General features: G+C 58.4%; 1 protein-coding gene across 1 annotated transcript; it reads left to right on the top strand.

The window, feature by feature from the left end:
• Positions 1 to 15,740: 15,740 nt before the first annotated feature.
• Positions 15,741 to 17,020, top strand: LOC148110441 (whey acidic protein-like). The gene is made up of 3 exons (XM_087860640.1): positions 15,741 to 15,837; positions 16,317 to 16,457; positions 16,791 to 17,020. The coding sequence occupies exons 1-3, from the start codon at positions 15,750 to 15,752 to the stop codon at positions 17,018 to 17,020; spliced, it is 459 nt and encodes a 152-aa protein (XP_087716766.1). The 5' UTR covers positions 15,741 to 15,749.
• Positions 17,021 to 18,101: the final 1,081 nt, after the last annotated feature.

Below are 18,101 nucleotides of genomic sequence, written 5' to 3'. Positions count from 1 at the left end.
GCCAGTCACCCAGGCTAGTGAGTACTGATGCATGTTTGCTGTGTAAGCTGTGGGTGCACAGGTGTGGCATGCCCAGGGCAGACAGAAGAGGCTGTCCTGGTGGGGGAATGAGCTGGAGAGGGGAAGAGGAGGGGAAGGGGACACCCCGGACAGGTGGGTTAGGTTCCGTGCTCACAATAGGGGGTGCTGGTTGACTCAGGGGCTGCCTGAGGATGACGCATGTAAATGCACTGTAGCCTGGATCCCTCCCTCCAGAGACAGAAGCCCCCACCTGCGGGAGCCAAGCTGACGCGGGATCCCAGGATCCCGGGGAAGCCTTGGAACCCAGCTGCAGCCCTCAGGCCTCAGGGCAGAGAGGACAGATCAGGTCCAAGGCAGGGGCTGCCCTGACATCTGGTTCCTTCCCCGAGCTCACAAGCTGCCAGCCCAGAAGAGCCTACCGCTCTTCCCCAAGGCTGTCTGCTCCCCGTAGAGAGGACCTGCACCTGCCCACGGGCCAGCCTATGTCCTGGGCCTCCTCCTCGGGCCTGGCTCTCCACTTCTCTCCTCCTGCCCCTTCACAGAAGCGCTCAGAGTTGCCTCTGCTGAGCTGCCAGACCCCTTTGACTCCCCTCCAGCCCACTCGCTGGGAATGTCCTCCCCCGTGGGTCCTCCTGCTGCCTGTCCTCTCCTCTCTTGTGCCTGGGGCCAGCACCCTGGCCTGGTCTGGGGCAGGGCTCGGCGCAGGCAGTCAGTGGGCATCTGAGAGGGCTTTGCTCTAGCTCTGGGCTGTCTCAGTTCCAGAAGGTGGTGTCCCTGCACCCAGCCAGCCCTCCCCCCCGCCAGCCCCCTGGTACTCCTGCCGGGCCCAGGGGTCCAACCCCGGAATGCAGCCCCGCCCCCAAGGAGGAGAATGTCATGCTCAGCTGAGTTTCTCAGCTCCACAACTGCCCTCAGCTCAGCCCAGACGCCCTTGAGAACAGGCCCAATCAGCTTTTATAGGAATCTACCCCAAGCTCCCCAAACTTGCTCACCTCTCCTTCAAGAGGCTCAAGCAAATCTCACCCACTTCCTGGTGTCTGCTTCTCCCCACGTGGCACGGCTCAGGTCAGGACCTCAGGGTCCTGGGACGGAGCCACAAGGCAGGCTCTCTGCTCATCGGGGAGTTCTCCCTCTCCCTCTCCTTCTCTTCCTACCCCTGAGCGCTCTCTCTCTCTCTCTCTCTCTCTCTGACAAATAAAATCTTGAAGCTGGAGAAAGTCACTGCCCACTGCCCTGCCTCATTCCCGGATTAGGGGTGAGGACCAAGGCTAGGAGGGCCACTCCAAGCTGAGATACATGGGCACAGCCGGAGGAAGGTGGGAGTGATGGTGGGGAGGACTGGGATGGCTGGGGCCAAGAGCAGCTGTCATTCCTGGCAACCCGGTGTGTCTCCCCCTGCCGCCCTACGGCCCTGAGCAGGTGGCTTCTACATCAAGAAAGCGAGGCCATCAAGTCCCACCTGCTCCAGCAAGCCTGCAGACAACTCCCTGACAGTCCTGTCCCCACGCACTTACTGTTCCCAGATGGAAGACTGAGTGTGTGTTCTCATGGAGGAGGGGTCTCTCCAGGCTCCTGGACCCCTTGGCAGGTCCTCTGGGGAAGGGACAGCACAGGTGAGTGTAAGTCCTCTGGATAAGACAGGCGCCTCCCCCAAGGCTCCCAGTAGGCACAGTCCCTGCAGTCAACCAGGCCCTCCAGGGTGACCCTGAGTGGTCTTGCCCCCCGTGAGTAGCCTGGCAGCCCAATCAGAGAACCGCCCCACTGGGTATGCACCAGCGTGGGAGGGGCTGAGGTCAGGCAGGCCCGCTAGCTCTGGGAGGGTCCCCTGCAAAGCTGTGGCCTGAGAGGCCATAGCAGCGGGCAGGTGCATGGGCGCTTGGCTCCCCCTGCCGACAGACCACGAGCACTGCATCTTCATCCTCAGTGCCCTGTGGGACCATGCAAGGGGGCGAGGGGGCTGTCCCCCAGGCCCGGGGTTGGAGACGGGGACCCGCAGCCACTTCCCAGCTGCCCCAGGACCCAGGACCCAACTCTATGTCTTATTATCACTATCATTTTCACTGTTATTATAAATGCACATGGCATCGCACTCCCCGTCCTCACCAAGTGCACCCTTCAGTGGCGTTGAGCACATTCCCCTTGGGCGCGGCCACCACCAGGTCTGTCCCTAGAACTTTCTCCTCGCACTGAAGCTCTGTCCCCATGAGACGCTAGCCCCCATCCCCTGCCCCCGCGCTGGTGCCCACCGTCTCCTCTCTGTCTCTGTGGCTTGGACGCGTCTCAGCACCTCCCAGAACGGGACCCCTACAGTGTGTCCTTCCGTGTGTGGCTCATTCCACTCAGCATCACGTCCCCCGGGTTCATCCAGCTGGAGAAGGTGTCAGAGTGTCCTTCCTCTTCCAGGCCGAGGACGGACCACAGTGTGGATCGCTCACGTTCTGTTTACTCATTCACCGTCATCCACGTCCCTTTTAAGTGAACAAAGCAAGTTCACCTTCTTTTGATTTCAACTTAGTAGAATCAATCAGAAAATGTTGTGAGGAGAATACACCACAATGTTATCCCTGGTCATTGCTGGATCTGGAGGGATTTGGAGGGATTTTTAATTTATGTTCCTTTCTGTTTTCTCATTTTCCCGCCATGCCGGAAGTGGCCCTTGGTGGGTTTTATGTCGTGTGTGTGTGTGTGTGTGTGTGTGTGTGTGTTGCAAATGTGTGTGTGCATGCCTGCTTGCATGTGTGTGCGTGCGCATATGTGTGCACGTCTGATGTGTGTGTACATGTATGTGTGTGCACATGTGCACTCCTACTGCATGCACCGACCTCACTGACTTGATGAATACATGAAGCGTGCGTCAGGGTGAGAAACGGGGGCCACCTGGTCACTTCCTGTGGCCTGACTAGACGGTGGTCTCTACCAGGGGCCAGGAGCAGGTAGCCACGTTGCTCACAAGAAGAACAGGACCAGTGGGGAGAACAAGAGTGTGCCCCAGAACTTGGGGGGTCGGGGCTGCCATTCCCCCTGCACAGCACCCCTGTCCCTGCAGGCACGTGGAGCGCCGTGGGATCTGCAAGTTCAGGGCGCAGGTGGACACTCAGGTGCACGGACCGGACCGACCACAGAGCCCCCCAAAAACCCGGTGCCCAGATCCAGGGGGAAGTTGGCTCTGGGGAAGGGGCAGGCAACCGCAGGGTCCAACTCCTTGGCTCTGGCAGTCACCCGAGGACCTCACTGTGAATTTCACTTCTGACTATCTTGGGGTCTGCATGCAGTACCAGGTGCGGAGGAAATGTGGGGGGCAACAGGCACACTGCTAGGACCCGCCACCATCGCCGCAGCGACGGGCTGGCCACACTGGTGCCTTGCAGGTGCGCAGGGCCTCCCTGGGCAGGTGCTCAGGCCTCAGAGGAAGGAATGACCCCACCCCAAGCGAGCGAAGGCAAGGGTGGCTCCTCCTCCCTGCAGGTCCCCCTCTGGTGTCCCTCCTGCAGCCCTAAGGACCCCTCGATGGAGCCACTGTTGATCTGAATAACTGCAGCTCAGCAAATTTAGAACACAGCTCCTGGTTTGCACACCTTCCCCCACTGCAGAGGTTCAGGGGGCGCCTTGCCCAGATCACCAGGGCATACCCCACAATCTGTGCGGAGATGCGGGTGACCCAGTGGGGCTGGTGCAAGGGAGCTGGGACAGCCCAGAGATAGCACAGAGACAGCACACAGACAGTCAGAGACAGCGCAAACATAGCACGGAGACAGCCCAGATACAGTCAGAGACAGTGCACAGCCAGAGACAGCTCAGAGAGAGCACAGAGACAGCAAGAGATAGCCAGAGGTAGAGCAGAGAGAGCCCAGAGGCAGCCAGAGAAAGCACAGAGACATCACCGGAAATACCCCTAGAAGCCTGGAGGAAACAGGTCCTTGGCCTCAACGGTCTGTGGAGCAGCTGGGCCATCAGGTGGTAACATAGCTGGGTGAGCACATGCTGGGGCTGAAGGCTGAAGGCCAGCACACAGAGCGTCCCTGGCCAGTCCACAGGCCCCACTCAGGGAGCACAGGTGACATCCCTATTTTTTGTTTGTGTTTTCCCCCATTCATAGAAATAATACACATCATTTCAGGGAAAAACAGAAATGAAGTGAATCGAAAGGAAATAGATACCATCTCTTGCAAACTTATTTTAGAAAGAAAGAATCTCATTTGGCCGTGCAAACTGCTTTTTAATGTTTTAAACGAGATTCATGTAAAATTAAATAACAGGGAAGATGCCAGATTTTTTTTTACTTGATTTGTTATGATCATTTTACCACTTGGTTATTGTAGAACCCTTTTCTAAAGTTAATACTTGATGATTGCAACACAGAATAAAGAGATTCACAGGGTGGAAACCCTCTGCAAAGCAAGGAAATATAAAGTGGAGGAGGGGAAGGGGGGAGGGAGGTGAAGAGAGAAGGGAGAGGAGAGGGAGGTACAGGAGGGGGAAGGGAGGAGGGAGAGGGAGAGTAGGGGGAGGAGGAGAGGGGAAGGGAGGAGGGAGAGGAGGGGGAGAGGAGGAAGAGGAGGAAGGGGGAGGAGGGGAAGGGAGGAGGAAGAGGAGGGGGAGGTACAGGAGGGGGAGAGGAGGAAGAGGAGGAAGGGGGAGGAGGGGAAGGGAGGAGGGAGAGGAGGGGGAGGTACAGGAGGGGGAAGGGAGGAGGGAGAGGGAGAGTAGGGGGAGGAGGAGAGGGGAAGGGAGGAGAGAGTAGGGGGAGGAAGAGGGAGAGAGGAAGAAGAGGAGGAAGGGGGAGGAGGGGAAGGGAGGAGGGAGAGGAGGGGAGGTACAGGAGGGGGAACGGAGGAGGGAGGAGGGGAAGGGAGAAGGGCAGGAGGGGGAGGGAGGGGAGGAGAAGGAGGATGAGGGGGAGGAGAGGAGAAGGAGGGCGAGGGGGAGGAGGAAGAGAAGAAGCCGCGCACCCAGGCACCCAGGAGCGTTGGCAGTGAGGTGTCTGTCCAAGTCTGCTGAGACAGGGACCTGGAGCTCACAGTCCCACGCCGCCGGGATGCGCATGTGCCAGCCTGAGGCCATCACATCTCTGACTAAACGCCACGCAGCCAGGGTTCCAGTTGCCATTTGGTTTTCCACGTGGCTCCGTCTCCTGGGAAACCACACTAACCACCCTGGTGTCGGACTGCGTTCTGTTCTGGCGGTGGTTATTTTGATGGGACATTGATCTGCTGCTGGAAGAGTCGATTACGTGTCTTGGCCAATAAGCATCCTTCCCTGAGGAATGAAGTCACTGTTATATGCTCACAGAATAACATTTCTTGGCCAGGAGATAGGAACCTGACACTGTGGGACCCTGAAGTTGCGTCTCGATGGTATCCCCGCCTACAGCCGTCTGGCACACCCACCCTCGTGGCCCCCTTCCTTCTTGCTCAAAGTTTCTACAGGGACTTCTAGCAACCAAGGGGCCCAACGTTGGTACGGCATGCCCGTGCCCACGGATAGTCTCCTCACTACCCCTGTGAGCCTCACCATAAATCGTAACCAAGGCAGGGCAGGACAATTTCAACAAGCAATCTGTGTGAAAAATTTTAAGAAGGTAGTTGCTGTTTTTGAAGTTGGACACCTTGTTTCAGACCCTGACTCCCGTGTCTTCCTCTCCACGCCTGTCTCCTTGTAGCAGACAGTGGACGATGCCCCTCGAGGGGCTGCTGTGGGGTCAGACAGCGCAATGCTCCCCACGGCCAGGGTGGGCTGCCTGGGTGGCTATGCACTCAGTGTTGGCCCGGGAGATAAGAGCTGCGTGGACTCAGCCGTGTGAGATCCAGAAGAGGAGAAGCTTGAGAAAAACAGAGGGCTGGCATGAGGAGCACCCATGGAGCCGACAGGGCAGAGCTGACCACCGGGGCAGGAGGAGAGAGAGAAGCAAGGTGAGGGGCCTCTACCACGGAGACGCCCCCCTCACTGGTGGGGGATGGGGCTCCTGGTCGAATGCTGATGAATATTGCACAGTTCCTAAAAAATCAAGTCAGCTTCAAACCTCTAACCCCAACAGTGCATAGGAAGGAGATCCTGCCAACAGCATGACCTGCTGAGGTCGGCCTCCCAGGCTCCTGGGGGGACTTACGAGGGTCTTCCCCTGGGACCTGAGGCACACAGACAGCAACAGGAGGGCAGAGCCGTGCGATCTCCAGTAAGATGGGTGAGGCTGAGAGCCATGTCTGGGGAACATGCCCCCTTGGAAAGCTCGTTGAGTCCTCAAAACAGGAGGCAGGAGTCCTTGTCCTGCATTGAAGAGTAAAGTCTGGATGACGTCCCAAAGGTGACCAAACAGGACATCCCTCACTCATGTCCCCCTCGACAAAAGCAACGTGGCATGCGGCCACAGACAACAGTGGTTTCAAGGGGCTGTGGGGTCCAGCCAGGAGCCTGTGAAACCCCACTGTGCTCCAAGACCGAGGAAAGCTGGTTTGAGAAGCCAGGCCCCCACCCAGGCTGCTGACCCGGGGACCAAAGGCTGCTGAGCAGGAAACCGCCCCACACCTCTGAGGACTCAGCCGCTCAGCCGGTCTGTCACCAACACCAAATGCCAAGGGACCTGGAAGGAGTCTCCCTCACCTTTGCCTGGGCCCAGGGCAGCCCCAGCACTCCATGTGCCACACACACACATGCACACGCACACACGGACACGCACACATGCACACGCGCACACACACACACACACACACACACACACACACACACCATGGACAGCAACCTGTGCCCATTCCCGAGCCCCCAACAGGGGCGAGAGAGAGCTCTTGCAGACAGCTAGTGGGCATGCCCAGAAAGCCAGCCCAGATTCGCGGGCCAGGGAGAGACCCAAACAAGGTTTAGCACCCTCTGGGAAAGCAAAGGAGAGGCTGGGGGCACAGGGCTTGACTTGGCAGGTAGAGGGAAAGCGGGCAAGCTAATAAATTCTGCCACGGGTGGGGGCAAGGAGCGGGGAGGAGGTGTGTCCACAGGTGTGAGAAAGCCTGAGAATCCCTAACAGAGTCAGAAAGGTATGTCTCTCCGGGAGTCAGTCGGTGAAGACAGTCAGTAACGACTGCAGGTCGTGACTGCCCTTTCCCTTTTGAAGACGGTAGCACAAAACTTCAAGAAACATGAAAAATCAAGGCAACATGACACTACAAAAAAAAAAAAAAAACACCCACAATTTTCCCAACTTGCCATTTGCCTAGTTAATCAAAATACAGGTATTACGTCCAGAGCACTGCAATAAAGTGAGTATTGCAATGAAGCAAGTCAAGTGAATTGTTTGGTTTCCCCATGCCTATAAAAGTGATGTTTTTACGACCCTGTGGTCTATCAGCGTGCAACAGCATTGTGTCTAAAAAAAGCAATGTACGTACTCTAATTAACAAATACTATATTGTTGGGGTGTCTGGGAGGCTCAGGCGGTTAAGCGTCCCACTCTTGATTTCAGCTCACATCATGATCTCAGAGCCGTGGGATCGAACCCCGTGTCCAGCTCCAAGCTCAGCACGGAGTCTGCTTGAGATTCTCTCTCCCCTTCTTCCCATTCATGAGTACTCTCTCTCTCTCTCTAAAATAAATATATAAATCTTAAAAAAAAAAAAAAGAATTAATACCAATCTCTCTAACTCTTCCAAAAAATTGAAAAGGGAAGAACACTCCCAAACTCATTTTACGAGGGCAGACTCACTCTGATACCAAAGCCAAGCAAGGACACTACAAGGGGAAAAAAACCTACAGACCAATATCCCTGGTGAATATAGATTTATCAAAACCTCAACTAAAATTCAACAAAAATTCTCCACTAAATATTTGTAAACCAAATTTAGCCCCACAATAAAGGAGCCATACACCATGGTTTAGTCCTGATGCAGGACTCCGCAAAGCCCTCAGGCAGGGGTCCTTCAAGAACGTCAGAACTCTCTTCTCCCGGGGGGCTCAAGATTAACCTCAGGATTTTCACCAGGATTGTGCTGACTCTGGAAATCAATTTGGGAACAAGGAACATCCACAATGATTAAATCTTTTGATCTATGAACATAACGTATTTTTCCACGTTTTAGGTCTTGAATGTCTTTCCTTCAGGTTTCATTTTTGTTGGGATTTTTATTACATTTTCAACTTTTTATTTGCAATCCGGAGAGATCCCATGGGTCCTTCATCATGCTGCCCCCCGTGAGCCATGTGGGGTTAGTTTTTCTATAGGGTGTGACGTTTAGGTCAAAGTTCACTCTTTCGCCTATGGATGCCCAATTGTTCCGGCACCATCAGCCAGAAAGATGACACTTCCTTACCGCTGAATTGGCTTTGCATCTGTGTCCAACAATCCATTGTCTGTGTGGGGCTACGGGTGGACACCGTGTTCCATCCCACCGTCCCGGGTGTCTGTCCCTTTGCCTGTCCCGCACCATCCTGACTGCTACAGCCACAGACATCCTTCACCAAGCACGTGGCTTTCTCCCTTCTTATTCTTCCCCCAAGTCCTTTTAGCTACTCAGGTCCCTTTGCCTTCCAACGTAAAATTTTACAATGACCTTGACCATGACTACTAAGAATCTCCCTGGGATTTTCACAGGAACGGCATTATAGATGTTATCAAGCCAAGGAAATTCCCTTCTATTCCTAACTTTCTGAGAGTGTTTATCCTGATGTTTCTTCTTTATACTCTGTATAGAGTAGAGTACGCCAATTGGTTTTCACACGCTGAACCAGCCTCGGACCCCGGGAACACGCCCCACGTGCTCATGCTGTGTAGTTCTTTGTACACAGGACTGAGTTCCTGCCCATGCTCGTCGAGGACTTCTGTGTCTGTGTGTCCGTGTGTGTGTCTGCCTGTTTGTCTGTGTCTGTGTGTGTGTGTCTGTGTGTCTGTGTCTTTGCGTCTGTCTGTGTCTGTTTGTCTCTGTGTCTGTCTGTGTTGTGTGTCGTGTGTCTGAGTCTGTGTGTCTGTCTGTGTGTCTCTGTCTCTGTATGTCTCTGTTTGTGTGTCTGTGTGTGTGTCTGTGTCTGTGTATGTCTGTGTGTGTCCATATGTCTGTGGTCTGTGTGTGTCTGCGTCTCTCTATGTATCCGTGTGTCCCTATGTCAGTGTGTCTGTGTGTCTGTGTATGTCTGTGTATCTGTCTGTGTGTCTGTGTGTCCGTCTATCTGTGTGTGTGTCCATCTATCTGTGTGTCTGTCTGTGTGTCTATGTGTCTGTGTCTGTGTGTCTGTCCATATGTCTGTGTCTGTGTGTCTGTCTGTGTGTCCATATGTTTGTGTGTCTATGTGTGTGTCTGTTGTCCGTATGTCTGTGTGCCTGTGTCTCTCTGTCTCTCTGTCTCTGTCTGTGTGTCTGTGTGCGTCTGTGTGTGCCTCTCTGTCTCTCCATGTGTCTGTGCCTGTGTGTCTGTCTGTGTGTCCGTATGTCTGTGTGTCCATATGTCTGTGTGTCTGCATATCTGTGTGTCCATATGTCTGTGTGTCTGTGTGTCCACATGTCTGCGTGTATGCGTGCTTTGCTGACTCTGTGAGATTTGGGTGGGCTCAGTGTAATACTGCTGGTATAACATGAGTTGGGAAGGGCTCCCTCCTGTTCCATTTTCTAGAACTGATTGTGGAGATTGGTTCTTAAATCTTCCTTACATGTTTGGGACATGTAACCAGTGAATCCCTCTGGGCCTGGAGGTTTCTTTTTCAGGAATTTTCATCTACAAGCTCAGTTCCCTAATTGCTTGGTCCTGGGTGAGGTCAGCCAGTGTGGTTGGGAAGCCGGTCCCTTCTGTCCAAGGTGTCACAGGGGCCGTGAAAGGAGGAGCCATCTGTCCCCGGGATTCCCCCACCACCCTCCCGGGCCACATCCCCACTTTCAGCACAGATGCTGCCCCTTTGTCTCCCGCCTTTTCCTTGTTAGCAGTTTATCAATGGTATTGATCTTCCCAAACCCAGAGCCTGTGGGGGACTTCGCTTCGTTCATTTTTCTCTGTGTTTCTGTGCCGGATTTATTGATTTCTACCTTTATCTTTATTATTCCTTTCCTTTGTTTGCTCTTCCTTCTTCCTTTCTCGGCTCCTTCAGGGGAGCGCTCAGAGGACTGACAAGAGCCTTTCCCCATTTCCAGCGCCAGCACCGCCTTGGCCACGCCCCCAGGTTGGAATATGCCGGATCTCCCTCGTCATCCAGTTCCAGTGGTCCTTCCGGGTCCCTGGGGCTTCCTTTTGACCCGCGGATTATTTAGAAGCGAGTTGTTTAGTTGCCAAGAGTTTGGGGGCCTTTCCTATTATTTTCTGTTATTAATTTCTACTGTAATTCCCTGTGGTCATGGAAAACACTCCGTGGCTTCACTCGCTCTGTGGCCAGGATGAGCCCATCTTGGGGTGTGGGTGCTTGAAGAGAACGTGCGCCCTGCTGTTGGTGTGTGTGCCCGTCGACGTCAGGGCGGTCCTGGTGGGTGACCCTGGAACCGAGTATTTCCACGTACCTGCTAATTTTCCACGAAGTCACTCCGCCGATTGTCAAGAGAGGTGTACTGATGGCTTCCGCTTAAACAAGGACTGGTCCACGTCTCTCGGACCTGCAGGGGATAAGTGGCCACGTCCGCACGGGCCCCTAGGCAGGCTTTGGCAGCCCCAGGAAGCCCTGCACACCGAGCCCATGTCCACCTCCTGCCTCTCGGGCCTTGGCCAGAGGACAGCGTTTTCGTTGCTTCCAACCAGGAAGGAGCCCTGGGCAGCCCTGGCTGCACCCGGCTGGCCTCTAAGCCGTGGTCGACAGGTGTGGGGTGGGGGGACCCCACCTCAGCCCTGGGCTGACACGCCTTACGTCACTTTCCCATCACGGTCCCTTGGCCCCAGGTGGGGGACTGGTCGGCTCCGAGTGCACTGGTGTAGACCCCAGGACCCGCCTTTCTGTGCTGTTAAAGCTGTAACAGCACGTCTGGAGCACAGGCCGAGGGCCCCCTGCCAGCCGTGCATCTCAGGGCCGGCCAGAGTCTGGGGTCTGGCCAGGCCCGGAGACGGAGTCCAGATCCTTCCCAGGAGGCCGCTGCAGAGGAAAAGAACTCCCTGGTCATTCTGGAAAGTGCACTGGGCACTAAGGGGCTGCACATAGATGTAGATACATTTGTACTGATATAAACAGTCTACACATAAACACACACACATGCGCACGCGGATCCGCGTGTACTTGAACTCCGTGCGTATCAATGTACAGATACACATATACAGATCACACGGGACACCCCGCCTCTCCTTAGCCCCTCCAGCCCCCCAGGCCTGCAGCCCCCACCAGCTCTGCGCCCCCTCCACCAGGAAGCCTTCCCCTCCCCTGCCTGCCTCCGGGCATCTGCCCACCCAAGCGACGGGGACGCCCTTGCCGTGGACACACGCCTGTGCCCCTTGCCCGGTAGGCCTTCCCGTGTCCCCATCAGAAAGCAGATTTTTTTTTTAAAGATTTTATTTATTTATTTGACAGAGACAGCCAGTGAGAGAGGGAACACAAGCAGGGGGAGTGGGAGAGGAAGGGGCAGGCTCCCAGCGGAAGAGCCTGATGTGGGGCTGGATCCCATAACGCTGGGATCACGCCCTGAGCCGAAGGCAGACGCTTAATGACTGTGCCACCCAGGCGCCCCCCACCAGAAAGCAGATTTTAACAGAAAGTCTCCCATTCTCTGAACGTTGGGAAGGAAAATGAGATTTTTAAATGCCAGGGGAGGGGACGAGGCTGCGAGATTGTCAAGGGAAGCACAATTTCCTCTGCTGGAGCCCCCCCCCCCAGCTCAGCGTCTGCTGGAGAGGAAGTCCAAGGGCTTCTCCAACCCTCACCCCTGCCCTGGGCCCTGGGAGCCTCTGAGCCAGTGTGGGCACCCTCACACCCTCGCCATCTCAGGTGAGCTGTGATGACGTGGCCATTGGCCTGGCCCTGGGGTCCCGCCAGGGCCTGTTCCAAATCCACACCTCAGCCCCTCTGGCTCCCCGGGCTGGTGGGAGGGCTCCTCCCGCGGCGGGCCCGCTGTGTGCTACCTCTCTGCCCCGGCTGGCTCTGAAGCAGGACATGCCGCCAGGGCAGGGAGTCTGAGGGTGAGGGCAGACACCAGACAGCAGGTCCCCTCCCCTCTGCGCTCCCGCCACGGCCTGGCTGGGCCCCTGATCAGGGGGCTGGGCCGCTCTCCTCTGTCCAGGACCCCCACCACCCTGGTCCCTTCTCACTAGAATGGGCAGTGGGCTGTCCAGGGCTCCCCCGTTGGCCAGCGGACGGCCTTTGTGAAATCCATTGGTCAGCCCCCCCCACACCCGACCCGGTACCGGCCCCACGGCGTCCTGCGGTCCTGACCCTGCAGCCTCCCAGCCCCTCCCCCTTCAGTGACTTGGATATCTGCTGCCCCCCAGAAGACCCCGTTTCTCTGTGCCCAGCAACACCGCTAGTCGTGGCCCCTGGACTGAGGGCACCTCCCGCCCTCTCCTGCAGGCCTCCAGGTGGTGGGACGCCTGCATCGGTGCTTCCCCTGGGGCCGAGGGCCACACCTCATCCGGGGGTGGCCCCAGCCACACCGCCAGCCCTACACCTGCCTTCCTGCCCAAGTTCCACCCAGCAGCTCCCGCCACCCACCCCTCACCCTGGACATCCAACCAACCAAGGAGCCCTGCACAGGAGATGCCTTGAGAGACTGTGGGTAGGAGAGAACTTTCCAGAGAGGAGCGAGAGGCAGGAGGTGTAGCCACTGTGTGCAGGGGCATGACTCAGTGAGACTGGGGTGTGGAAGGGTCCTTGGGCCTAAGAGCCCCGATGAGGAGGGCTGAGGACTGAACCCCACCCAGGGGTCGTGACACCAGTGATGGAGACAGAACCTCCACCCAGGGGTCGTGACACCTGATGATGGAGACGTGACCTTCATCCGGGAGTTGTGATACCTGGTGATGGGGACAGGACCCTCACCCAGGGGTTGTGACCCCTGGTGATGTGGACTGAGCTCAAGACCCCCACTCAGGGGCCATGATGCTCCCCACAAAGAGGGGCAAGTGTATACAATGCCCCCCCAGCCCTGTCTCCACCTTGAGAGCTGGAGGAAACCCCAACCCAGCTGACCCGTAGGACCAGTGGGGATACTGTGTGCTTAGCCCACAAAGGCCATGATGTCCAAGTGATCACAGTGGGGCCTCAGTTTCCCCACCTCTCCTGACTTTCAGGGGCTACTGGGAAGCAGGAAGCCCTGCCTATCTTGGAAGAAGATGGGCTGAGGCTAGGCCCGCGGGGCCAGCAAGCATCCCCAGGCGCATCCCCACGCCAAGAAGCGGCACACGTCCCTGCCCCGGGGCTGGAGAGCTCAAGACAACATCATTCCTGGAAACCTCTGTTTTCTCCACCTGCCCTCAGGACTGTGAAGGCAGAAGGGCCCCTGCCCCCACGCTTCTTCCGCCAACACCTCTTGCCCTGTTCTCACCCCCCAGGCCTGTGGGCCGTGCGTCCCCTCCAGGCCACGGCTCGTGACTCCAGGCGGGGACCTCCGCTCCCCCGCCCGTGAGACCCCGAGCTCAGAGAGCAGTGTGGCCCAGCCCCATGGCTGCCGCACAAAAGGCTCCCTTCGCAGGTGAGGAAATGTTTCAAGTGGTGCTCGCCTGCGGGTGAACGCCGCTCTCCACCACCACGGAGTCTACCACCTCTGAGCATGGTGCTTTCTGGAAGCCTGGAGGGCCCGGGGAGGGCTCAGCGTACGTGCCTATACCACAGGGGCAGCATGGCCCCAGTGACCGAGATCGTTGCAGGGACGGGGGGCCATCTATGACGTGTAGGGGAGCATGAGACGGATGGATGGATGGTAGATGGACAGATGCAGGAAACCTAGATGAAGCCCGAGCGAGCCGGCGACGAGACAGCTCCCGGGCGCAGATAAGGCGTGAGTTTCATTTCTTCTCCGCGCTGTTCTGAATGTGCGGGCTTCCTGCAATGCGTGTGTTACTCTTCTAATCAGAACGGTTAGAGGTTGTCTTCTAAATAATCTGACCTGCATCACAGAAAGCTTCCCAGGTCCGCCAGCACCTTGGCCAGCCTCCTGCAGTCCTCCGCGGCCCCGACAGGAGAGCCTGGGGGGAGCAGGGGAAGGCCAGGTCCTGTCTGAGGGCCTCCACCTCGCGGACGGGCTCCCCCCAGCCCGGATTCCCAGGACCTACCCCAGCCCTCAACTCCAGGCAGCCCTCTGGGGAGCTGCTGGAGGCCACGCAACTGTCAGGGGCCCAAACCATCCCTGTCCGGAGGGGCGTTCAGGCTCACCCGTGTTTGGACTCCAGCCCCCAGGTCAGAGGGTCGCACTAAGGTGTGAGATGTCACTGGCCAGAGCACGGGCCACTGTCTGGAAAGGCCTGATGCAGTCCCCTCCCCAACCGTCCACAGGTGCCCAGATACGGGGACACGCTGAGCAACGTGATGGACAAGGGCCCTGACCCAGCAGATTACGATTTGGAGGAGCAGACAATAACCGTCCCAGAGGGAAGCTTCCCTAGGCCTGTGTAGGAAGGGGAGAGGCCAGGGCAGCAGACACTGAGTCCCCGGTCTTGGCGGAGGGGAGGCACAGAGAGCGGGGACAGAAAGGCCAGCAGGACCCGCCAGGGAGTGACCGTGGCCTCACTACCCCTCTCTCCTCCTGGGCCCAGTTTCCATCCTCAGGCCCGTGCACTGTCTCTTTCCCAGGCTTCCGGGGGGAACATTTCGGGAACTGCCAGCATGAGACTGCAAGTCACTGTCGTTGGCCAGGATCTCGGCTGCTGGCCGTCCTGGGAGGGGCCTGGGCTGAGGGCCCAGAACTCTGCTGAGGGGGTGCGAGGCCAGCACGGTGCTCCTTGGGGCTGGCGGCACCTGAGCCCCAGTGGAAGAGTGTTGGGGCTGAAACATCTGGAAATGCATGGAGCACAGGCTGAGGGCCTCGGGGGACTGCTGTCCTAGGCTGAGGTCACATGGCACTGGCCCTCAGTCACCCTGGGGCCCCTTCCCTGCCTAGGCCCTTAGGGAAGAAGGATGGAGGAAGCTCCCTCCCCACCCCAGGAGTGCCACCACCGCCACGTGGTCTGGCTGCCTGCCATAGGTGGGCCCTTCTGGGAAGAGGACTTCCGGGTGGCCGCCCGGCCCTGCGCAGAAACAGCTGGGACAGTCCCTGGCCCGATGCTGCTCTAACACAGGCAGCCGTTCTTGTAGAAATTTCCAAAGAAGACACAAGGCCCCACAAGAGACACAGCCTGTCCTTCCAGATCACCCCCCACACCCAGGATCTGAGTGCAGGATGCGGGCACTCCGTTGGGGGGGGGGGGGCATCACAGGGAAAACACTGTGCTGGACAAATCATTGACATAAGATACGCTATTGACTTCAGATGTGCAATAAGGCGACTGGATGTTTGTAAGCCGTGGGACGCGATCAGCATGATACCTCGTTAACACCCACCAGCACTCACTGTGACAGATTTCCTTTTCTTGTGATGACAACTTTCAGGATCTACTGTCCCCACGACCTTCACAAATGCAGCCAGGCCCCCCATCCCACCCCACTGCCCTTCAGGCACAAGGAAGAGAAATGGCGCACCTTATCAGGGACTTTTTTAAGTTTTTAAAACGTGTCCCTGATGCAGCTGGCCTGTCCGAGGCGGAAGCCTCTGGGCCAGTTGGGCCAGCGCCAGCACCTCCCCCACATTCCTCCTCCCACTGCCGCATTTAAAGGCACCTGGGGCCCACAGGCCACCATCTGCCACCCGCCTGCCACCCGCCACCATGCGCTGTCTCGCCAGCCTAACTCTGGCCCTGCTGGCCCTGGAGGCCGCCCTGGCCCTGGCCCCGGCCCCAGCCCTCACCTTGCCAGGTAGGCCTGAGCTGCCGCCCCTCAGGAGGCGCCCAGGAGGGTCCTCCCAAACTCCCTCTTCTCCAGGTGCGTCCCTGACACACCGCTGGCCCTGATGTGTTGGTGACAGGTCGGGAGGCGCAGAGTGGAGGAGGCTGGCCCCTGGGGGTTCCCCACAGCAAAAGAGCAAGGCACTGCCTGGAGAACCCCACGTGCTGCAGGGCCTGGGCCATTGTCCCCCGACGACTGTGGCAGGACAGCTCCCAGAGCATGGTGGGCCTGTCCTTGGCCCCCTGGGTCTTAACCCCAGCGCTGCCCTTTTGTCCCCAGGTCACACCCCGCATATTCTTTTCCTTTCAAGAAAGGGTGCAAGTTAGGGTACTGTGGACCAGACTCCCCTTGGTTCCCACTCTCGCCCCCCCTTACCTTCCCCCAAACCGAGCAGCCTCCGTGGAGGCAGTCCACTGGGCCCCCCACCCACCTGCCTGTCCTGTGTGCAGGGCAGGCCATGTGCCCGGAGCTCAGCTCCTCGGAGGAGGATGCCTGCACGGTCTCCTGCAACTCGGATGAGAGCTGCCCCCGAGGCACCAAATGCTGCCCCAGGAGCCCCTGCAGCCGCTCCTGCATGGTCCCTTTCATCGGTAACACCGCGGCCCCTGTGCCCCATGCCGAGGCCTGTCTGGGGGTGGGAGGAGCCAGCTTTGTCCAGGGTCCACCCTGAGTGGGCACCCACACCCCTCTTAGTGACCCGCCCCCCCAGCCCCCTAAACTCCACCCGGCAGTGAGCCCGTTCCCCTGCCGGCCAACCACTGAGGCTCGCCCACCTCCTCCCAGCGTTGCCCAGGCCCAGCTCCGCGAGGCAGAGGCCGCAGTCCCCTCCCTGGGGGCTCTGGGTGCGCAGCGTTGGCGCTGGGGGCCGGGGCACCAGCTGCAGGGCAGTCCCAGGGCCTGAAGGGCCGGCCCTCTCTCCCCAGCTCCCGCGCAGAAGGCAGGCCGCTGCCCCCACGTGCAGGCCCCGCTGATCTCAGCACCCTGTTTGGAGAGCAACGAGTGTTCCAGAGACGACCAGTGCGCGGACAACAGGAAGTGCTGCCTCAGCGCCTGTGCCATGCGGTGTCTGGAGCCCGAGGCAGGTGAGCGCCCCACACCCTCCCCGGACAGCGCCCTGGCCTCGGCCACCGATGCAGCAGAAGGTCTGGGCTGAGTGGGTGTCGGGCAAGCAAAGGAGGCACAGGCCCAAGAGACTTGCCCAAACAGGACAGCAGGACGTGGTCCAGCCCGGCCGGAGCAGGGCCTGTGCCCTCGCCACGTCACCTTGGGAGGCGGCTGGGCTCCCAAATGCAGGAGGAAATGTGGCTCCTGGCCCCTGGGACCGTGCCTGCCTGCGCACCACGGGGAGGGCTGGGGAGGGATGGGTGTGGAGCGGCCCTCCCTCCCCTGCCCCCCTCATGGTCGGTTCCGCGCCTCTGAGGCCTCCGTGTCCCCTGCAGAGGAACCCCTTCAGTGAGGGGCTTCCCCAGGAGCCCCTGGCTGCCAGGAGTGACCGGCCCAAGTCTGCTTGACAAGAAACCCTCTCTCTCGGATCCAGAGAGCACAAGATGCTACCTACCTGCTGCTAATAAAAACCCACTTGGCTTCACGTCTGTCTGTCTGTCTGTCCGGGGCACCTGCCAGGAGGGACAAAACACACAGGCCTCCGGGAGCTCCAAGACTGCGCACCTGGCCCTTGGAGCCCTGGACCCGCTGAGAGGCGTTGCTGGCATGGGGACCGGGGCAGAGTGGAGCCTGCAGGGAGGGCTGGGGCCCCGAGGTCGTCGTGGCCTCTCTCCACAGCAGCCCATGACCCCGTCCAGTGGCGGGTGCGGAGGGCAGGCGTGGTTATAGGGAGCCTCGGTGCCGACGCCACTCGGACAGCCTTGTTAGGACCTCCAGGAAAGTGTGCATGCCCACCAGACACGCAGCGGGCACCCCACAGCTAAGCCCCGGGGTTCCCACCATGCTGTCCCGACTGCAAACACCCACCCCCCAAAATTTCCGGAGGCCACCTGCACCCTCACTTAGCTCCAGATTCAGGAGTTCCCACAAACCCCACAGATTCATTAAGTTGTGAGGACGACCCATAGAACTCCCAAAGCACAGTCTGTTTTAAAGGACACAGACCAGCAACAGCCAAATAAAGACCCCACCCTGGAGGTGGGGACGGGGACGTGGGAGCAGGTGTCCCTGCTGGGCTGGGCTGTACCACCTCCCAGCACACCCTCACGTCACCAGCCCGGAAGCCCCCT

Source organism: Ursus americanus, chromosome 3 (assembly GCF_024610735.1).
Source record: "Ursus americanus isolate L20-20 chromosome 3, mUrsAme1.1.p, whole genome shotgun sequence".
NCBI lineage: Eukaryota > Metazoa > Chordata > Mammalia > Carnivora > Ursidae > Ursus > Ursus americanus.
The sequence above is the reverse complement of the archived record's forward strand: the minus strand, read 5'-3'. Positions and strand labels throughout refer to the sequence as shown.